The 23,760-nt window shown below is 41.2% G+C and overlaps 2 protein-coding genes across 2 annotated transcripts; both read left to right on the forward strand.

Moving 5' to 3' along the window:
• Window positions 1-1,666: 1,666 nt before the first annotated feature.
• Window positions 1,667-5,038, forward strand: LOC128841805 (protocadherin gamma-A10-like). Its single transcript, XM_054037243.1, has 2 exons — window positions 1,667-4,233; window positions 4,884-5,038. The coding sequence occupies exons 1-2, from the start codon at window positions 1,816-1,818 to the stop codon at window positions 4,908-4,910; spliced, it is 2,445 nt and encodes an 814-aa protein (XP_053893218.1). The 5' UTR covers window positions 1,667-1,815; the 3' UTR covers window positions 4,911-5,038.
• Window positions 5,039-19,713: 14,675 nt separating this feature from the next.
• Window positions 19,714-23,098, forward strand: LOC128841914 (protocadherin gamma-B1-like). Its single transcript, XM_054037436.1, has 2 exons — window positions 19,714-22,149; window positions 23,003-23,098. Exons 1-2 carry the CDS (start codon window positions 19,714-19,716, stop codon window positions 23,096-23,098), a joined length of 2,532 nt encoding a protein of 843 aa, XP_053893411.1.
• Window positions 23,099-23,760: the final 662 nt, after the last annotated feature.

The raw sequence follows: 23,760 nt of genomic DNA on the forward strand, positions 1-23,760 counted from the left end.
AAAACTCCAAGAAAATGATAAAACGGATTCAAACAAGTCTGAGAAAAGTTTGAAGAAATCTAACGAAGAACATTTAATTAATCGGATTAGTCCCTCGCTTGTGTATATTTTGTGCAAATGACGATTTAGAGTGTATTTTGTTATTTATGTTTACGTATTATATGGAAATTAAATATGAAAATTTTAGACCTATGCACATACATTTACATCTTGTAACATTAGTAATTTTAAATGTTTTGTGATTAGCCAATGTTTTCTTTCTACTTTCAGATGAGTTTGGGTTTATTTCTGTACATCATGCAATCTAGTTTTAAGCAATTGAGGTTAATTAAAAAGTGTATTTATTGATTAACAAACTCTTCGTTTGACCTTTCTTTAATTTCTTGGTGACACCTCTCCCATTATCTAATTTATTCAAATTAATTTATTAATCTGTAGGCACATTTTAAGAAGTGAAATACTTCTACTACTTCAAAATGTTACTGTCAAACATTGTGAAGTATGATAAATGACAGTATTTAAAGAATAATAATGCCAAATATAATGCTGAAGTGCATTTGTAAGATCTATATTCAAAAGACGGTAATGGAAGTAATGCTTTTACAAATGTATGTAATTATAACGAAGCATCTTTTCCATTCTAAAACACAAGAGTGTTTCCACTGTATTGAAAAATCTGTATTCCCTCAAAATATGGGCTCATATGTGAAATGACATTACAGAGACAAATTCATTCACCGATGCAATTTATTTTAGCTCAAGAGTTCTAGGAGATTAATTAAATTGTCATTGGTATGGCCTAGTAAATAGAGCACTGGACTTGTACTGGGGTTTACTCTCAGCTTTGCCCCGGGCCAGCTGGGTGACCTTGGGCAAATAACTTCATCTCTGTGTGCCTCAATATCCTCTTCTGTAAAGTGGGAATAATTATACTAAACCCATCTGTAAAGTGCTCTGAAATCTACTTATTATATATATTATATATGTATATTATGTATATTTTAATATTGTGTCTGTTGTTGTTTTTTTGATGTGTAGTATCCCAACAATCTCATGCTAAAATATGTCCACATTAGTCTATGTAATTTATGGAAGAAATCCTCTTTTCTTATTTCTGGCTATTAATATGTGAACTTCTGTAGGCATTCTATTGTTGGAAGGGTTTTTAACACAAAATTCAATTTAAGGGATTTATACTTCACATTTTAATAGATATCATGTAGATGGTAATTTTATTAAGAAGTGACATATATGTCAGCAAAAAGCATTATGTATATCATATTTCATTATACACGTTCCCCTCTCACACTGAGATTTGATGTCTTTCTAAAAGATATATCCTGATTCAGTCATAATCAGACTGCAGAGTGTTCCATTATATTGTAGAGAATTATTTATTATATATATATATATATATAACAGTTCATATAGCATAATATAATAATACGTTTAATTACATATCTAGCGCTTTAAAATGACTGAACAATTGAAATGTCAGTATTAAAAAACAAAACAAACCGTTCACAGTGGAGTATTCTGCAGTCATTGATATAGACTCTGAGTGTCGCTGTTCGCTAACGATGCACAGACAGTCTAATACGAGATCGAGCAAACCCATTTAACAGCAAACAAAGACAGAGAAGCCGCAGGATTCAAGGTCTGAATAGAAACAGAGGACCTTGTTATTGAATCTAGCCTTTACATAAGATGCCGTAATGAAGATTTGGTCCGAGACAACAGCATACAAATTCCTGATTCCTAATCACTGCAGACATCGGTAAGAGAACTGGAAGGCAGCCCTTCATCCTCTTTGAAATGGCGGACACACAGAGCAGACAGGATTGCAAAAGGCGGGTCTTGTGTTGCTGTATCTTGTCAGTCACCGTTTGGGAGACAGTTTCGGGACAGATTCGCTATTCGATTCCCGAGGAAATGGAGATAGGAGCCTTCGTAGGGAACATCGTAAAGGACCTGGGACTGGATCTAAAGGAGCTCTCAGACCGCGGAGTCAGCCTTGTTGCCAGAGGTAGGACACAATATTTTGGTTTGAATTTGAAAAACGGCCATTTATTTGTCAACGAAAGGATGGACAGAGAGCAGATCTGTGGTCATATTGAAAAATGTGTGTTAAATGTTGAGGTTCTTGCGGAAAATCCAGTGAAGCTTTACAGAGGGGAAGTGGAAATAAAGGATATAAATGATAACTCACCCAGTTTCCCAGAAAATGAAAGCGTGTTAGAAATCAGTGAGAATACTGTAAGAGGTACACGTTTCCCATTAGAAAAAGCTCATGACCCTGATGTAGGACTGAATTCTCTACAAAATTACAAATGTAGCCAAGACAGCTATTTTATCCTGAATGTAGAAACCGGAGATGACGGTGTAAAATACCCGGAATTAATATTGGAGACATCTTTGGATCGAGAACATCAAGCAGTTCATAATTTGATCCTCACCGCCACTGACGGTGGGGATCCTGTAAAATCAGGATCATCAATCATCCGTATTATAGTGTTGGATGGAAACGACAATGCCCCAGAATTTACGCAATCGGTGTATAAAGTGAGTGTAAAGGAAGACATTCCTGTGGGGAGTGTGGTGCTCAGGGTAACAGCCTCGGACAGGGATGAAGGCATAAACGCACAGATCAAATATTCGTTTCTCAAAATCTCAGAAAGGTTTGACAAAAAATTTAAATTGGATTCTGAAACTGGGGACATCCAAGTAACAGCAAAGCTTGATTTTGAAGAGTTAGCATTTTATGAACTCGACATACAAGCGAGGGACGAAGGCGGGCTATCAGCCCACTGCAAAGTTCTGATAGAGATTGCTGACATTAATAATCATATCCCTGGGATCACCGTCACATCTTCTTTCAGCCCCATTGCCGAAGATTCCCTCTTAGGTGCAGTAATTGCTATTCTTAATGTGCATGATCGAGATTCTGGGGAGAATGGTGAGGTCACGTGTACTATAATTCCAGAAAGCCTCCCATTCAAACTAGAGAGGTCATTTGATAATTTTTACACTGTGGTGACTGATAGAGCTTTGGACAGGGAGCAAGTCTCCGAATACAATATCACTGTTATAGCCACAGACCGAGGGATTCCTCCTCTCAGCTCAAACAAAACTGTCTTTATAGAAGTTTTGGATAAAAATGACAACCGGCCTGTCTTCGATCAAAAATATTACACGGCTTATATCCCAGAAAATAGCACCCCAGGTGTTTCTGTATTTCATATGAAGGCAAATGATGTGGACTGGAAGGAGAACGCCAGAGTCACTTACTCCATTATTGAAGGAGACGGAAGCGAAGTTCCTTTGTTCTCCTACATCTCCATTAACTCCGAGACTGGGGCTCTCTACGCTCTACGCTCCTTCGATTACGAACAGTTCCGGGAGATTCGATTCCAAGTGCAGGCTCAGGATGGGGGTTCCCCACCTCTCAGCAGTAATGTCTCCGTCACTCTCTTTATACTGGATCAGAATGACAATACCCCGCAAATCTTACACCCCTCCTTTCCCACCGATGGCTCCACGGGACTGGAGTTGGCCCCTCGCTCCTCCGAGCCGGGTTACCTGGTCACTAAGGTGGTGGCGGTGGATGCAGACTCCGGGCAGAACGCCTGGCTCTCCTACCAGCTGCTGAAGGCTACAGAGCCGGGGCTCTTCTCTGTGGGACTCCACAGCGGAGAGATCAGGACAGCGCGCTACTTTCTAGACAAAGATGCGCTCAAGCAAAGCCTGGTGGTTTTAGTGAAGGACAACGGGCAGCCCCCTCTCTCTGCCACGGCCACTGTCACGGTGGTGGTGGCTGACAGCATCCCCGACATCCTCTCCAATTTAAGCAGCCTCTCAACGCCTGCAGACCCCCAGTCCAACCTCACCTTGTATTTGGTGATCGCTGTGGCTTCCGTTTCCTGCTTGTTCTTTACCTTTATCATAGTGTTACTGGCCCTGAGGCTCCGCCGGTGGAGAAACTCGCAGCTGTTTGACTCCTCGAGTGTGACTTTCAGTGGAGTTCCCGTCTCGCAGTTTGTGGGGATCGATGGAGTCAGAGCTTTTCTTCACACTTCTGCTCAGGAGGCTGTCCTGTCTAAGGACTGTGGATTCTTCTTTCAAGAGGGAAGTGCTTCAAACAATCTTACGGGTATTAATCCTACTGTTAACAAGGAGACTGAATCGTTTGATGAAGAAACAAGTACCAGAAATGCTCTCGACATCTTCTTGGAGGTGAGTGTACTCGGCTGAATTCGATATTTCTTTGATCTCTGAGTAAAACACTTCAATTGATATATTACCATTATTTCTTGTAGTCTTTTTGTCTAATCGTATTTGTAATGATATTTTAAAAGGAAGAAAGAGCGTTTTATTGAGTACACATGTTAAAAATAAGTTTATGAAAACAAAGATGTCAAATCAAATTCTGTTTACAGAAAAATGTGGCTTAATATTTAAAAATGGAGGAGGGTTGGATTGATTGACTCTCAGAGAAAAAATGATAAAACAATTAGTGGCCATTTCTTCCATGTGACATATTTTCTGTTAAGGAGTTCAGAATTTCCATTCTTAATTTCTCCACAAATACCTCACATACACATTTTTTGATTTCTATATTATTATATCCTAGCTGTGTTGTTAAACGGCCAATCACAGTAGCCTTATCACTTAATTAGTCCATATCAAAAATTTAAGAAATTGGTGCCTTAAATTGGGATTCTATATCTGTAGGAAATGCCTAAGCTCGTGCCCATTTATTGTTTAGAATCAGGTTACTTGTGAAGATACCTAAATTTGGATGTAAGAGACAAACTGTGGGCACCCATTTTTAAAATGCTTGCCAACGACAATTAAACAGCATCTAGGGATTTCTTTCCTCATAGGTTCTTCATCTAGAGCTTAAATCCTAAACCTGTTCCTGATAAGCAGTTTCTAATCGGAAGGAAGACCTATGAAGAGTTTAAGGAGCTCTCTAAGTCTCTACTTTGATCATGAAAAATCGTCAGTGATCGGTGCAGAAGATATCTTCTTTTCAAAAATGAAATGTACATGAATAGTTTACACTGAGAGCCCTCAATAAAATAAATGGCCCTTATTACCATTACAATCTGTAACGAAAATGTTATTCTAGTATATTATAAATCTAATATACATTGACCATTGCTAGAGGTTTGCAATCGTAAACGCTTATTCCCCAAATAGCCTAGATATAATACGTACCCCACATCTAATGTCATTTTAGCAAGTCACATTTTGAAAGCAGACTGCCTTATAAATATGATGGCATTATTCCCTATTTGATGTCTGGCTAGCCTAGAATAAAAATCTTTTATGAGATTACTAATTTAGTTGATAAAAGTAACTGTGTTGACCTAGTATATTTACATTAATGCCAGGCATTTAACTTAATACCACTTGATATTCATATTGAAATCTAATACTATAAAATAAATAAGTTACATATTAACTTGAGTAAAACTATTTCAGACATGAAAATCTTTTTGCTATGTCAAGATAATCAAATGATGGTGTTTCTAACGAGGCTCAGCAAAGTTGGAGTCAAAGCCCAACTTTATTCAGTATTATTATCTATGATCTGGAAGAAACTATAATCATTAACATTTGCAGATGCCATAAATATCGATGGGGTAGTTAATAACAGAGATTCAGTCAACGATGCAGAGAGGTCTGTAGTCTGGGAGCAGTCAAAACATACATTTTAATATAGTCAAATACAAGGTCATGCATTTAGGAGCCATACATTCAGGATGGGAGGCTGTACCTGGGAAAGGATATAGGGGCTGTAGTAGATAATTCACTGAGTATGAACTCCCAGTGCAGTGCTACGGCTTTATTCTTTCAACCTGATTCTTTGGTGTATTAAAGGGCGATATGAAGTAGGAGTAATGGAGTCACAGAGCCACCAGTTTGAATGACAGAAGGAACCACTAGATCATCTAGTCTGATCTCCTGTATATCACAGGCCTCCAACACCCTCCAGCACCAGCACACTAAACCCAACAAACAAAGTGAAACCAAAGTATTACAGCACACAGGAAACTAGTCTATTATGTACCACAGGCAGAGTACAGGAGGGACTGAGATGCACTGTACTCAGGCTCCCTGCAATGGCAGGGAAATGATTAAGTGAGAAATACCCAGATAATCCTGGCAAGTGACCAGCACCCACACACTTGCAAAGTAAGGCAAAAAACCTCCAAGGTCATTGCCTATCTGACCTGGGGGATAATTTCTTCCTGAGGCCACATATGACATCAGAGAATCATAGAATTGTAGGACTGGAAGGGACTTTGAAAGGTCATCTAGACCAGTCCCCTGCACTCATGGCAAGATTAAATATTATCTAGAGTATCCCTGACAGGTGTTTGTCTAACCTACTCTTAAAAATCTCCAATGATGGAGATTCCATAACCTCCCTAGGCAATTTATTTCAGTGCTTAACCACACTGACAGTTAGGAAGTTTATCCTAATGTTCAATCTAAACTGCCCTTGTTGCAAGTTAAGCCCATTGCTTCTTGTCCTATCCTCAGATGTTAAGGAGAAAGAATTTTCTCCCTCCTCCTTGCAACAGCCTTTTATGTACTTGGAAACTGGTGTCATGTCCCTTCCCAGTCTTCTCTTCTCCAGACTAAACAAACCCAATTTTTTCAATCTTCCCTCATAAGTCATGTTTCCTAGACCTTTAATGATGTTTGTTGCTCTTCTCTGGATGTTCTTCAATTTGTCCACATCTTTCCTGAAATGTGGCACCCAGAACTGGACACAATACTCCAGTTGAGGTCTAATCAGCACACAGTAGATTGGAAGAATTACTTCTTGTGTTTTCCTTACAGCACTCCTGCTAATACATTCCAGAATGATGTTTGCTTTTTTTGCAACAGTGTTTCACTGTTGACTCATATTTAGCTTCCTATCCACTATGACCCCCAGTACTCTTCTGCAGTACTCTTTCCTAGGCACTTATTTCCCATTTTGTATGTGTGCAGTTAGACACTGAACATATGAGCAAGAACCAGCCAGCCAAGCACCTGAGAGAGGGAATGCTTGGTTCCTACTCAGAGTCCTGGCCCTCCCCACCCAATGTACCATCTCCAGCCATGGCTATCCCTCACTTCATCAAAGGAAGGAGGTTAAAAAAAACCTTCCAGAATACCTAGGTGGGGAATCTCTTTCTGTCTCCCTGCTAGTGACTGGCTGAAAGACTGAAGCATGAGCTTTAGGAACATAAGCCATAAACTGAAAATGAGCCCCAGGGCTGTTAAGCCCTGACATCTAACTCGCCCCCCTCCATCACAAGCAAACCCATCAGACAATTGCACTCATTAATTTGTCCAGCTCTGTCTCTTAAAACTAATTAAATTATTTGCCCCCAAAACTCCTATAAGGAGACTCTTCTATAACCTCACCCCTCTCGTGGTTGGAAACCTTCTTCCAGTTTCCAGCCTGAATTTGTTCATGGCCAGTTTTTATCCATTTGTTCCTGTGCCAACGGTGCTTTAGCTTCATAAGAGCATAAGAACGGCCATACTGGGTCAGACCAATGTTCCATCTAGCCCAGTGTCCTGTCTTCCGACAGTGGCCAATGCCAGGTGCCCTGAGGGAACGAGCAGAACAGGTAATCATCAAGTGATCCATTCCCTGTCACCCATTCTAAAGCTCTCTAACCTTCCTGTCATTTCCCCAGAAGCCATGTTTTTATAGAGAGCAATCATATCCCCTCTCAGACTTATTTTGCTAGACTAAACTAGGCAGGAGCTTCCAGAGTCCTCTCATAAGTCCCTCCCCCTTTCCCATAAACATCCTAGTTGCTCTTCTCTACACTTGTTCCAGTTTAAATTCAGCTTTCTTGAACCTGGGTGATCAGAATTGTACATGGTATTTTATATGAGGTCTTTCCAGTGCCTTGTACAAAGGATAATACTTCTCTACCTAGGGGTAGACAAGAAGATGAATATGAATCAACAGTGTGCCCTTGTTGCTAAGACAGCTAATGACATTTGGGCTGTATAAGTAGGGGCATTGCCAGCAGATCAGGGGACATGATCATTCCCCTCTATTTGGCATTGGTGAGGCCTCATCTCGAGTACTGTGTCCAGTTTTGGGCCCCACACTACAAGAAGGATGTGGAAAAATTGGAAAGAGTCCAGCGGAGGGCAACAAAAATGATTAGGGGCCTGGAGAGGAGAGGCTGAGGGAACTGGGATTGTTTAGTCTGCAGAAGAGAAGAATGCTGGGGGATTTGATAGCTGCATTCAACTACCTGGATGGATCTAGACTGATCTCAGTGGTACCAGATGACAGAACAAGGAGTAAGGGTCTCAAGTTGCAGTGGGGGAGGTTTAGGGTGGATATTAAGGGAAAAAATTCATTAGGAGGGTGGTGAAGCCCTGGAATGGGTTACCCAGGGAAGTGGTGGAATCGCCTTCCTTAGAGGTTTTTAAGGTTAGGCTTGACAAAGCCCTGGCTGGGATGATTTAGTTGGGGATTGGTCCTGCTTTAAGCAGGGGGTTGGACTAGATGACCTCCTGAGGTCCCTTCCAACCCTGATATTCTATGATTCCATATTAGCTCTGTATATGGCACTGGTGATATCAGTCATGGAATGGCGAGTCTAGTTTTGTGTAAACAAATTAAAATAGATGTTGAAGAAACTCTGGAGTGCTTCAGGAAAGACCTACAAGAGTTTCCTGAACTAGAAAACATGAGAGACTTAAGGAGCTGGGTCTATTTATGTCATGGAAGATAAGGTTAGTAAGCAACTTGGTCAAGGTCTTTAAGTACCTACATAGGGAGAAGATATATAATACTAGATGGTTCTTTTAGCTAGCAGACAAATTCTTAACAAGATCCAGTGCCTGGAAGTTGAAGTTAGACGCATTCAAACTGGAAATAAGGTGCACATTTTAAATAGTGAGTGTAATTTATTATTAGAACAGTTTACCCAAGAAAGTGATAGATTATCCATCATTTGGCATCTTTAAATAGAAATAGGATATTTTTCTAAAATATTTTCTCTAGTTCAACCACAAATTGTTGAGTGTTGTCCAGGGATTAATGGTTGAAATTCTGGAGGTCAGAGTATGTGACCCTCTGATCTTATAGTCTATGAATTTATGAAAATGTCTAACTACGGAAGAATATGCATGGATCCTTTAGTTAGAATCTATGTTCCTTGTCCTCATGGCTGTACGTTTGTGTTTCTGTTTGCTTTGTTTTTGTTCAGATAGTAATTCCTCAGAATTTTAGAATGCCTGCTGATTTTTTAAACGACCCAACACAATTAGATATTTTAAAAGTCTTAAATAGCATATGTTATTGAAATTGTTCAGCCAAAACAGTATGAGTGCTGTGAGCAAATGCTTTTCCTGCATCCCTTTGAAAAAGTATTGGCAATTTTTTCCCAGATCATTTTTAGCAATTGTCTACATCTGGGAAAAAGAAAGAAAGAAAGAAAGAAAGAAAGAAAGAAAGAAAGAAAGAAAGAAAGAAAGAAAGAAAGAAAGAAGCCTGTTCCACATTTGCCAGCTCTTTGTGTGCTTTATTTATTTATAAGATAGCTTTATCTCTCCATTAGATTTTGGTATGCTAAGGCCTACTCTGGTCTTTTCTTATATTCATAATTTTATATTCAAAACTTAAATTTTTTTCATACTCAAGAGTTTTCATCTTGAATTTTTTCACTTGTCCGGTGTGTACTTTGGGAGTAGAGGCATCGGAAGGCTCCACGTTCATTTTTCTACATTAGTGAAACAAAAAATGCGACATTAAAACTCTAAATGTGACAAAAGACCAGTGTGATAAATCTTATAGTTAAAGTGAAGTGTCACTCACAGATTAAACCCATGTATAATTTTGTTTCAGAACATGTTGTAAATTAATTAGATAGGAATACGACAATGCAAAAATAATAACGTTATCCAACAACGTTCCGGAAGGAATCAACCGTTTCAAGTTTATTGTTGATTTTCATTAAAATTCATTTTCCGTCTCTTTTATATCTGGTAATAATCATCTCAGTTATTAAAAATACGAGGAAGCTTCTATTTTTCTCGGTGCACTGAGTGACCACTGTGTCTCGGGTGCTCCTTGGGTTTCTTGCGTTCGCTGTGATATTTTCCAATTTTTTCAGATAACTTTTGTCCAATCTGAAAGCTTCCTCAGCTCCTTCTCTCGGAAAATATGAAAGTTCTCATCCCTTGTCTGAAGAAGTGAAGTATTTTAAGGATGAATCTAGAACTTGATATGGATTTTATATTACGAAGGCAGAACACATTTTGTTAAAAACTAAATATAAGCCAATATACTGCGGCTTATGATTGAAAATATGAGAGTCGCTGTTTACCAGTGTGGATCAGAAGTTCTGGAACAGAATCGGCAGATTTCCTTGGCAATTTACGTAGCACAAAACACAAAACAATTGCTCTGAATGACTTGAGTATAAAAGAGATCTCTTGCGCTGGCAATTTATGGCCCACTCCAGGCTGCCTTAGAGTATTTCTCAGTTTAAATAACTCTTATTCTTGCTTATGATATCACTGCATAAGAGTCTTGAATAAGAATCGGAGATAATTCCTCAGATAGATGAGCATTTAATCCCATTATGGAGGATGGGGATTTATATGAGTTAAGATGCTATATAGAGAATAACGCCTATATATATTACTTTTTAATGTCTAGATTGAGAATGGAAAGTCTGAGCTCAAGTTTTGCTTTGGTATTTTGTGTGTTCTTTTGAAAAACATTTTTACAACCATGGGCGGATTTAGCGATAAAAGCACAAAGTTAAAATAAACTGTAAAGTGGTCCTAGTAACAGGAAGATATTAGACAGTTAAAAGTTAGCGACGGGTTCTAACTACAGTTCTTCACCCTGGAAATATTCTCTGTAGAAAAGGATTTTTTTATAAGAAGCGTGCTGACCCAGGGGCTGATTGCATAATGAGAAGCTCGTGCGGATGGACATAAATCAAAGGCGGTTAGTGAAGTTTCTCATCTAAACGTTCATGTCCAGATTTGGAAGCGTTGTATGATTAGGCATTTAGGTACTTTCAGAGACACGCGCGGAGTCATCTGGAGTGGTGGTGGCACACACGAAGGAAAATTAGTGAAAAATGAAACCGGTTTCGCTCTTCATATATTTTAAGATTCATTTGATATGACTGTGTAAAGGCTTGCTCTACAATCGGAAAATTACTTGCATAGCTATGCAGATATAATTGTAATATAGTATATATAAGGTTATATATATTCTTGTATAATATTATGTGTGGTGTACTATTGTTAATTATAACGTTATAATTATACCAGCATAGCTATGATGGTAAAATCATCTTATGGACACACTTATCCCGGAGCAACAACAACAACAACAATAATTAATAATAAATAATAAATACATTAATTATGAGATTGTAGCCATCTAGAAAAGAGATTTAAAATTGAAAGTGACTGCAGAAGGATTGAAAATAAAATCCAGGGCTGAACTAAACATTTTGATTGAAGAAATACCTTAATGAACATAAGAATCGTGACAAATCACGAGTAGAAATAATTGTCCACTTTCACTGATAAGGAAGACTCTGGTGTTGATTTTTAAAAACAGGAAGAAATGTGGGGGGTTATATCAACTGCCTTGACTGGGGGAGTGTTCCCGTTATATATGTCAAATTCACACTTGGGATCATGTTGAGTGCTCAGTATTGCTGTACGTACAAGTATCAACAATGGACGGGGAGGAGGGGGGTTGCTTGTTTGCACGTGGCAAGACGTTTGGAGGGTTTGTTTGTTTTTTTCATTTGAATATCTCACCAGAGTTAGATATACTTTTATCAACTCCACATTTCATTATTTCAATGCACTGTGTCCATGATGGGGCTATCCTTGAGGACCACAGGGACACTTCAATGAGTGCAGAATGCAGATATACATATATTTCCTGACACTTCTGGTACGGAACAGATTGAAATTGTGCTCATTACTCTGCATTGGAATAGAGGTGGTTTCTAGATGAAGTTTAAAGTCTTGGTTTTGGCCTATAAAAGCTATGAGTTACTTTGAGTGTGGTTATGTCCCCCGGCGTGCTGCTGTGACAGTTGGGATAAGTGGAGTCACTTCAGCTAAAGTGTAACAGGATAGTTTATATAACAAATTAAAACAAGAGGGACAAATTTGAGGGCATTTTGAAGGGTTCTGGATTCTGAACCTTATTCTTCTTCTTAGTTTGGCAGAGCCTGGATTTACCAGAAGTTGCATGACCTGTCTATGTTATGAGGCTTCCTCTAGGAGGGTAGGTCGGATGGACACTTGAATGCGATGAAGAGCGAGAATGTTAGTGTGGTGAGCTGGAAGGGTCTATTTTTGGTTATTGAACCACAAGAACTCTCTTGTATGAGCTTTTAAAAAATGTGTGTAAATGCCTAGAGTTTAGACAAGTTATTTTGGATAAATATAAATAAATAAGGCCAAATCCTGAAGTCTTTAACAAAATTCCTAATGACTCCAAGTGATACTTTCCATTGGAAAAGATCTGCAAACTCGGGAATTAATTATTCACTATAGACTGTATATTTATATGTTCCGGGTACTATACTTTAATGTAGTTTTCCCTTTTGGGCACTATACAGAGAGTTGAAATTTAGCTTTATAGTTATATTTCCTTATGAAATATAAACACGAAAAGTTGTTCACTTCCATCTTATGAGCTGCAGCCGTTAAATGTCTGATGAATATGTTAATTTTTACTGAGAATCCGATGCAGTTTTACAGAGTGGAAGAGGAAATTCTGGATATAAATGATAACGCTCCCAGGTTCCCCAAATTAAAAAAAACGATGTTAAAAATAAGTGAGATTTCATCATCTGGAGCGCGGTTTCCTCTAGATGACGCGCAGGATCCTTATGCGGGAATTAAGCTTTCTCCAGAGCTTTGATCTCAGTGACAATAAACGCTTAATTCTGGATGTGCAGACTATCTGAGGCTCCGTATGCAGAACTAGTGTTGGAGAAAGCTCTGAACCAGAAGGACCAGATTGTTCATTATTTAGCCCTCACAGCCACTGACTGTGGGGATCCGGTCACAGAATCTATGCAGATAGATCCGTGCCAAATGACAAGGAGCCAACTTTTAGTCAACTTGAATATAAAATGGCAGAGATGCTTAATGACTTCTTTGTTTTGGTTTTCACCAAGAAGGTTGGTGGTGATTGGACGTCTAACATGGTGAATACCAGTGAAAATGAGGTAGGATCAGAAGAGGCAAAAATAGGGAAAGAACAAGTTAAAAATTACTTGGACAAATTAGATGTCTTCAAGTCAACAGGGCCTGATGAAATGCATTCTAAAATACTCAAGGAGCTGACTGAGGCGATATCTGAGCCATTAGCGATTATCTCTGAGAAGTCATGGAAGATGGGAGAGATTCCAGAAGACTGGAAAAGGGCAAATATAGTGCCCATCTATAAAAAGAGAAATAAGGACAAACCAAGAAATTACAGACCAGTCAGCTTAACTTCTGTAGCTGGAAAGATAATGGAGTAAATAATTAAGCAACCAATTTGCAAACATCTAGAGGATAATAAGGTGATAAGTAACAATCAGCATAGATTTGTCAAAAACAAATCATGTCACACCAACCTGATAGCTTTCTTTGACAGGGTAACAAGCCTTGTGGATGGGGGAAGCTGGAGACTGGTATATCTTGACTTTAGTAAAGCTTTTGATACTGTCTCGCATGACCGTCTCATAAACAAACTAGGGAAATGAAACCTAGATGGAGCTACTATAAGATGGGTGCAAAACTGGTTGGAAAACCATTCTTAGAGAGTAGTTATCAGTGGTTCACAGTCATGCTGGAAGGCCATAATGAGTGGGCCCCCCAGGGATCGGTTCTGGGTCTGGTTCTTTTCAATATCTTCATCAGTGATTTAGATAATGGCATAGAGAGTACACTCATAAAGTTCGTGGACGATACCAAGTTGGGACAGGTTGCAAGTGCTTTGGAGGATAGGATTAAAATTCAAAATGATCTGGACAAACTGGAGAAATGGTCTGAAGTAAATAGGATGAAATTCAATAAGGACAAATGCAAAGTACTCCATTTAGGAAGGAACAATCAGTTGCACACATACAAAATGGGAAATGACTGCCTAGGAAGGAGTACTGCGGAAAGGGATCTGGGGGTCATAGTGGACCAGAAGCTAAATATGAGTTAACAGTGTAGTGCTGTTGCAAAAAAAGCAAACATCATTCTGGGATGTATTAGCAGGAGTGTTGTAAGCAAGACATGAAAAGTAATTCTTCTGCTCTACTCCACTTTGATTAGGCCTCAACTGGAGTATTGTGTCCAGTTCTGGGAGCCACATTTCAGGAAGGATGTGGACAAATTGGAGAGAGTCCAGATAAGAGCAACAAAAATCATTAAAGGTCTAGGAAATATGACCTATGAGGGAAGATTGAAAAAATTGGGTTTGTTTAGTTGGAAAAGAGAAGACTGAGAGGGTACATGATACCATTTTTCAAGTATGAGTCATAGAATCATAGAATATCAGGGTTGGAAGGGACCTCAGGAGGTCATCTAGTCCAACCCCCTGCTCAAAGCAGGACCAATCCCCAACTAAATCATCCCAGCCAGGGCTTTGTCAAGCCTGACCTTAAAAACCTCTAAGGAAGGTGTCATAAACATACAGCTAAGGGTAGCATAAAATTCCTCGTTTACCTGTAAGGGGTTAAGAAGCTCAAATAACCTGGTTGGCACCTGACCAAAAGGACCAATAAGGGAAGACGATACTTTCAAATCTGTGGGGGGAGGTTTTGTTTGTGCTCTCGTTGTTGTTATCTCCGGGACCGAGAGGGACCAGGGCAGGAAAAACCATCTCCTAAAACCCTGCCTGAAATAAGCATCCAAGATTACAAAAATTGTAAGTAATCATAAGGAAATGCGTTAGCTTATCTTTTGTTTTAGCTTGTGAATTTTCCCTATGCTAAGAGGGAGGTTTATTCCTGTTTTTTGTAACTTTGAAGTTTTGCCTAGAGGGGAATCCTCTGTTTTAAATCTTATTACCCTATAGAATTACCTTCCATCCTGATTTTACAGAGGTGCTTCTTTTACTTTTTTTCTTTATAATAAAGTTCTGCTTTTAAGAACCTGATTGTTTTTTAGTGTCCTAAAAACCCAAGGGTCTGGTCTGTGCTCACCTTGTTTACCTATTTGGTTGGTATATTATTCTCAAGCCTCCCCAGGAAAGGGGGTGAAGGGGCTTGGGGGGATATTTTGGGGAAACAGGAACTTTTCCTGAATCTTTGTCTAACTCACTTGGTGGTGGCAGTGATACCATCCAAAGACAAGGAAGAATGTGTGCCTTGGGGAAGTTTTTAACCTAAGCTGGTAGAAATAAGCTTAGGGGGTCTTTCAAGTGAATCCCCACATCTGTACCCCAGAGTTCAGAGTGGGGAGGGAACCTAGACAGACGGAGATTCCACCACCTCCCTAGGTAACCCATTCCAGTGCTTCACCACCCTCCTAGTGAAAAAGTTTTTCCTAATATCCAACCTAAATCTCCCCCATAAAAGAAGACCCAAGCCAGGCAGGAGTTGAACATACAATCTTCTGATTGTACAATCTTATGTAAAAGGTTGTTAGAAGGAGGAGGAAGAAAAAATGTTTTTCTTAACCTCTGAGGATAGGACAAGAAGCAATGGGCTTAAATTGCAGCAAGGGAGGTTTAGGCTGGTGTGATGGGGCGGCTGCCCCTCACTGGTAGATAAGGGGTTAAAACCATCCTGGGGAGGCTATGCAGGAGGCAGCCAATGAGGAAAAGTCTTATAGTGCCAACCAATCAGGAGAAGTTTTATTGGAACAGCCAATCATGGCCAGGCTGGCCCATATAAGAAGGGGCTGCTGAGCAGGGGAGGAGGCAGTCACTCCCTGAAGTGGGAGAGAGGAGGACTGGCTGCTTAGAAGGCTAGAGCACCATGGACAGAGCAGTGCTGGGCAGGGTCAGCAGAGTAGGAGAAAGCTCCAGGCTGACGGCTGCCAAACTGAGGCCCTGATACAAGAGCGGAGAAGGTGCTAGGGCTGCAGGGAAGTGGCCCAGAGAAGGAGATATAAGAGTTGGAGGAGGGGCAGTACATGGCTGCGTCGGGACAGAGTAGCAGGTGGGGCCATGTCCTGTCCACCCTTACCCCCACTTGCCACTGAGGGGAGTGGCCAGTGAATGGACTTCAGTTTGCCACTGAGACAAGCGGCTAGAATCGGGACTGCAGTTTGCCACTGTGGCAAGTGGTTGGACTAAGCACTGTTGGTCCCCCGGAAGGGGGGAAAGAACTGTGTGGGGCACAGCCAGAGGCCTGTGTCCAGAAGAGGACGATATGGTCCGGGGAGCGATGTGGGTCCTGGATGTGGAGACAGGAGTGATGACGGGCGAGACACTAGACAAGGGCACTCCAGTGAAATGAGAGCTAATTCCCAGGACAGCCAGCAGGAGGCACTGTGGTGGTGAGTCACGCCCTGTTACAGTTGGACATTAGGAAAAACTTCCTAACTGTCAGGGTGGTTAAGCACTGGAATAAATTGCTTAGGGAGGTTGTGGAATCTCCATCATTGGAGATTTTTAAGAACAGGTTAGACTAACCCCTGTCAACAATAGTCTAGATAATTAGTCCTGCCATGAGTGCAGGGGATGGACTAGATGACCTCTCAAGGTCGCTTCCAGTTCTATGATTCTATGAAAAATGAGAGTGGTGGGAAACCTGCCAGAAGGTACAGTAGTAGTTTCAGTAAATGCCACAGACCCTGATGAGAATTTGCATTCAGAGGTAATATACTCACTTATTAAAATATGTCAGAAAGCTTCCCAAATATGAATTATTAATTCTATAACATGAGAGATTAAAACTAAAGGACAATACCGAATTCTATTAAATAAAAGTCCAAGCACAAGCCAGTGGAGGCTAGTTCAGTCAGTGCAGAATTTTGTTACAAATTACTGATGTTATTAATAACACACCAGAAGTTACCTACCTACCTACCCCTTGCTCCAATGGCTCATGAAGCCATACACCAGTCACCTTGACAGCACCAAGGAGCATTTCAACTACAGAAGGGATTGGCAACCTTTGGCCTGCGGCCCGCCAGGCGGGCCAGGCCAGTTTGTTTACCTGCTGCATCTGCAGGTTCAGCCAATCGCAGCTCCCACTGGCTGCAGTTTGCTGCTCCAGGCCAATGGGGGCTGCACAAAGTGGTACGGGCTGAGGGAGCTGCGATTGGCTGAACCTGTGGACGCGGCAGGTAAACAAACAGGCCTGACCCACCAGGGTGCCAAAGGTTGCTGATCCCTGAACTACAGGCTCAGCAGATGAGAATGACAGTTAAATATGCCTATGGTCATTTGAAGGGTCGCTGGTGTTGTCTACTTATGATAGTGGACCTCACTGGAAAAAATATTTCAATGGTTATGGCTTCCTGCTGTGTCCTACCATAATATCTATGAAGAAAAGGGGGGGGGGGAGTTTTCACTGCAGTGGACGGTGGAGGTGGAGCAGCTGTCTGCTGAACAGCCAAATATAAGGGCTATAAGAACAGCTCAGTGTGGAGCTATGTAGCTCAGGGAGGCTTTGAAAGACCATTTAAATAGTGAGTCACAATAGTGTGTATTGCTGTAGTGCGCTCTACCCGGGCTTGCCCTTTTGCAGCCCACTATGAATTCTGAAGTGAGTGTTGTATGCATAGGAATATAACATTATCAACGAACCTATTAATATTGTCTGATAAACATGCTATGGTTATTGACAAAATGAATTAACAGGAAATTTTGGGGTGTCAGACATGCTCATCACCAGCCTGCATATGTTGTTAACTAATAAAGACAAATTATGTTCCAAAAATTAGAATTTTATTCTGTGACATGAACCAGGCAAATTAAAAATCATTTAAAACATTATAAAACTCAATAAATTAAGGGAACTCAACTTATAAAGGGAAAAGAGCAGTCACTTCCTTTTCCTTTTCCTTCCATGTCTTTCAAAGGTCAGTGTATTTGCAGCTATGATCTTCTTTAATGTCTCCCGAGGTGGAGTGGTAGAGGTAGTGTAGCAGCCCCTGACGTCATGTGGAATGTTGAAGAGGGATGTAGAAAGGGCCCAACATTGAGTTGTCTATGGGCTGCAGAGGGAGGCAAACATGGGATTCTTGGAGCTGCAGGTCTACCAGTGTCCACAGCATCTCTGTTGAGAAACCCCATTGTGTCCACGTGCATCCCCCTCTCCTTTTCCTGTTTGGAATCCCGGGCCTTTTTCCTCTCCACTCTTTCTTTCTCCATGCTGTCTGCAAGGGTCATCCTCCAGTCCCTGGTCATGTTTTCTGATGCAGCACAGGCTTGCAGCATCTCCTGGAACATGTCATCCCAAGTCCTCTTGGCTGCTGGCCAGGCTCCAAGCTCCAGCAGCAACAGAGAAGTAAGCCTGGGTGGGAGGCTAGGGGGCCAGAGAGCAGCCACTGGCATATGTCCCCGCCTGCTGGGGTGCTCTGCCCATGGCAAGTGAAGGGTCTTCGGCTCTCCACAGTGGCCTGGACTGATCCACTCTGGCCTGGGCTCCCAGGCCCTGCCCCCTGCCCTCACTGCTCCCTAAGGGCTCTGATGGCCCAGTGCCGGGTCCCCCAAGTTTTGCTAATAGTTATAATGATCTTCATAATGGTTACTTAACATTTTTCATGCTGAATTTGTCAAAGTATCATGGATTTAAAATTCATGATACGTGATACCCGCGGCCCCCTACCCCGGCCAGAGCGCGGCAATCCGAAGTGCTGCCGAAGCCTCGGAGGCCGCCCGGTGAGTACAAGCCCCATGAATCGGGCACCGCACTTGCTAAAGCCGGCCCTGGGTGTGTTCTATATCAGTGAGAAACAATCAAACACAACAACAACAACAACAAGAAAATACGCTCTTAGCAACGTTGTGAAAAAATCTAATAGTGAAATGTTTTGGAAGTTCTTGTACCTTTGATGATCTTTTTCATACCTATTTAAAATTCTCTACTTTGTATAGAAAACCTCTAACTCCTAAGGGCAACACCATCTCTGATGAAATTTCAGTGAATTTAAAGAGAGAGATTTAAATAGACTCAAAGAATCATAGAATTTGATACTACATTTTTATATTTTTAGTATTAGTTTTTAAAACATTTAATAATGAATTTCGCATAGAATTAGATTTCGTTTAGAAGAAGACATATCTTTACATATCCATCGCTCCTACATCCACGTCATGTTTAGTCAGAGATATGATTTTGAATACTAAATAATGATAGAATGTTGTTTAGGTTTTGGTATTGAAAATGCATATTTTATTTTATTTTCTATTTTTTTAAATAAGTGTACACAAAAGAGAATGAGTTTCAGTTTATTAATTCTGCACGCTGCAGTTACTCGGCAAAGACTCAGCGTGTCACCGTTGGCCGACGCGAAGAGGCGGCTGCCGATCCATTGGAGCCTCCTGCAGTGCTACGAAAATAACAGAAACAGCAGCAAGACATTCCTGCCCGGTCGCTGATAAAATACGTCATTCTTCAGGATTATTGCAGACAATTGGGTGGCAACTGTGATTTTATATGTTTGTCATTTCTGCGGATTCTTTGAGCCGAACGATAAATTAACATACCGGAACTGTCCAGAATAAAACAAACTGGACATTCAGTAAAGATGGGAGAGGAAACCAGAGACAGAGAGCCGGACTGGGCAGTCACACGGCAAGTAGTGTTCTTTCCCTTCTTATTGTCTTTGTTCGGCCGGGCGGTCTCGGAGCAGATTCGTTATTCGATTCCTGAAGAAATGGCCAAAGGTTCCCTTGTGGGGCACCTCGTCAAGGATTTGGGACTGAATGTGAGAGAACTTCCTCAGCGAAAGCTTAGTGTTGTCTCTGGTTTAGAAAAGCAATACTTCGCTACTAACACAGAAAATGGAAATCTGATTGTAAATGAAAGGATAGATCGAGAGGGAATATGCGGGGAAGCATCTCTTTGTGTCCTCAGTTTTCAGTTGGTTGTGCAAAATCCTTTTAATATTTTTCACATGAATGTTGAGATCCAGGATATTAATGACAACGCACCGCGGTTCAATACTGAATACAATGATTTAGAAATTATTGAATCCACACTGCCGGGTGCGCGATTTCCTCTAGGAACGGGAAGAGATCCAGATGTCGGCACCAATTCACTACAAAATTACCAGCTCAGCCTCAATCAGTATTTTACCCTGGCGGTGAAAGAAAGCCCGGATGGCAGTAAACAGGCAGAACTGCTACTGGAGAAACCTTTGGACCGGGAAAAGCAGAGATACCATCACTTAGTCCTGACGGCTGTGGATGGCGGAGATCCAGTCAGAACCGGTACAGCTCAGGTTAGAGTTAATGTCACTGACGCCAATGACAATCCCCCAGTGTTCACTGAAGAGATCTACAAAATCAGCCTGAGGGAAAACCTACCAAAGGGCTCCTTAGTGCTTCAGGTGAGAGCTACTGATACCGACGAGGGTTTAAATGCAGAAATCATGTACTCTTTCAGCAATGTCCCTGACAATGCTCGCAAACTATTCAGTCTGGATCCTCGAACGGGTGGGATTACAGTGACGGGTCCTTTGGATTTCGAAGAGGTGAAATTTTATCAAACGAACGTGGAAGCAAAGGATGGGGGCGGTCTGACAGCTCATTCTAAGGTGCAAATACAGATCCTTGACGAGAACGATAACCTCCCTGTGATTGACTTCACAATAATCTCCAATCCGGTTCCCGAAGACTCTGCTCCCGGGACTGTCCTAGCTCTCCTTAATGTCCGTGACCGAGATTCCGGAAAAAACGGAGAGGTTACCTGTAGTGTGGAAGGTAATTTACCTGTAACACTAACATTTTCTTCTAGCAATTCTTATAAACTCGTAACCGAAAATATTCTGGACAGAGAGATAATCTCTGATTATTCTATCACAATCACAGCCACAGACAAAGGCTCTCCCCCTCTCACCACCCAGAAAACCATCCTGTTGCAGATCTCGGATATCAATGACAACGCCCCTGTCTTTGAGAAACTTTCCTACACCGCCTATGTGCCAGAGAACAATCCCTCGGGGGCCTCTATTTGCAGTGTAAAAGCCTCAGACCGGGATCTGGACCGGAACGCCCGACTCACGTACTCCACCCTGAGCAGCAACCTCGAGGAGCTGCCTCTCTCCTCCTACATCTCCATTAACTCCCAGACCGGAGCGATCTATGCGCAGCGCTCCTTCGACTACGAGCAATTCCGGGAGTTTGAAGTGCAAGTGAAGGCCCAAGACGGCGGGTCCCCGCCTCTCAGCAGCAATGTCACCGTCAGGGTATTTATTCTGGATCAGAATGATAACGCCCCTCGCATTCTGTACCCTTCCCTCGGAGCCGATGGCTCCGCCTTGTTCGAGATGGTCCCTCGCTCGGCCGAGGCAGGTTATCTGGTGACTAAGGTGGTGGCGGTGGATGGTGACTCAGGACACAATGCCTGGCTCTCCTACCATCTGCTCCAGGCCACGGAACCGACGCTCTTCAGCATGGGGCTGCACAGCGGGGAGATCCGGACAGCCCGCGCCTTTGTGGAGAGAGATGCTGTGAAGCACAGGCTGGTCACCCTGGTGAAGGATAACGGGCAGCCGCATCTCTCCGCCACAGTGACTCTCAACCTGGTGTTTGCTGAGAATTTCCAAGAGGCTCTTCCGGAAATGAGCGACCAATCTGGTGACTCGGCACCTCAGTCTGATTTACAGTTCTACTTGGTGCTGGCTTTAGCCCTGATCTCGTTTTTGTTCCTTTTAACAATTGTAGCAGTTCTTATGATGAAATTTCGAAGATCAGTGAATCCCACCGTTCTGCAGTGTTTCTCTCCTAGTTTGTATTCCAAATCCAGTGACAGATGCCCACCAAACTGTGGCGACGGGACTTTACCATATTCTTTTAACCGATGTTTAGCCGTAAACTCCGGAAAAAACGATCTTAAATTTCTAAAACCAAACGACCAGACTGTAATAGCAGAGAATATCCTTTCGAGTGACAACTGTGGAATACTATTTTTGAGCAATGACTGCGGCGACCCCAAATCTGAGATTAGTCTTCCTGATAAGGTGAGTTTTGCATTAGATGCCTGTTTGTTATTTGGGGTATGAAATTACTGTAAACTAAAACTAGATTTTTTTTCTTTTAAAATGAACACCGTGGTTAAATGGGGAATATAACAATACTCCGAGGAAAAGAACGTTTAATATATTTATTATTTCTCTTATTTGACAAGTATTATTGCAGAGAGGATTTGTGAATTACTGGTTAAATATGCAAGTTAAAATTCTTATGAAATAATGGTTAAATTAAAATACCCAGAAAATAGGTTTCCCACATCCATTTTTGTCTGTACTTTGGCGAATAACTCCAAACCCTTATCGGTGATCTCTACGGTAGTCCTTTAAACTTATTGTTAATGAATTAATTACTTTCAGTGTAGTTGGGAGCTTTTATCTGCATTGTTGTTTTAGGAGCTAGTCCAGTGAGGTCATTTTGACAAGAAGAGATTTCGTTTTTCTTCGGTTTCTTAACCTCTTCCTTCTTTCATAGCATCTGTATAGGGTGTTATTTCACTCAAGGAAACTCTAAGTTGTTTGTATAACCGGTTGCTTTTTCTTGCTATTTTTAATTTTGCGGAGAGAGCTCTTTGGGGGTAGGGATCTTCTCTACCTGTATATTTGCATAGTGATCAGCCCCAATGGGGCCCTGACCCTGAATGAAGCCACTAAGCTACTGCTACTAAGTATATTTTGCACTATGCTTTTTGATGGAATTACGTTTTTACTTATTTTTTACTTAAGAAATAAGGTATCGTTTACAAATGTTATTGAAGATTCATTTAGGATACGATGTCACACTGATAACGTGCATATGGAGGAATTTATGTGTTTTTAGAGTGTACTTGATGTTTACTTTCAGATGTATGGAACTGAATATAATGCTGTGACACTGGATCCCTTAAAGATTGACTGGTTGATGCACTGGGTCTTGAGTCCACTCTTCTGCCAATTTTAAAGAAGGTCTTTTAGATGGTCATGTGTCCGCTATGTATATAATCCATCTCCTGTTAATTTGTTACATCTTTGCACTATTGTTGTTAAAAGGCAAACACAGGTTCAGGAACACTTTTCACAAAGCGATCACTCCATATTTGATCTTTCAATACTTATCCTCAAAGGAAACCTGCACAACACCTCTCAGTTTCCTACTTGACTGTAACCATACTCCCTTTCTAGCCACACCTGCTGCAATGGAATCACCATTCCAGAGTTACTTGTGGCACCTTAGAGACTAACAAATTTATTAGAGCATAAGCTTTCATGGACTACAGCCCACTTCTTCGGATGCATATAGAATGGAACATATATTGAGGAGATATATATACACACATACAGAGAGCATAAACAGGTGGGAGTTGTCTTACCAACTCTGAGAGGCCAATTAATTAAGAGAAAAAAAAACTTTTGAAGTGATAATCAAGCTAGGCCAGTACAGACAGTTTGATAATAAGTGTGAGCATACTTACAAGGGGAGATAGAATCAATGTTTGTAATGGCTCAGCCATTCCCAGTCCTTATTCAAACCGGAGTTGATTGTGTCTAGTTTGCATATCAATTCTAGCTCAGCAGTCTCTCGTTGGAGTCTGTTTTTGAAGTTTTTCTGGGAATGGCTGAGCC

The sequence above is a fragment of the Malaclemys terrapin genome, chromosome 8 (assembly GCF_027887155.1).
Source record: "Malaclemys terrapin pileata isolate rMalTer1 chromosome 8, rMalTer1.hap1, whole genome shotgun sequence".
Classification (NCBI taxonomy): domain Eukaryota; kingdom Metazoa; phylum Chordata; order Testudines; family Emydidae; genus Malaclemys; species Malaclemys terrapin.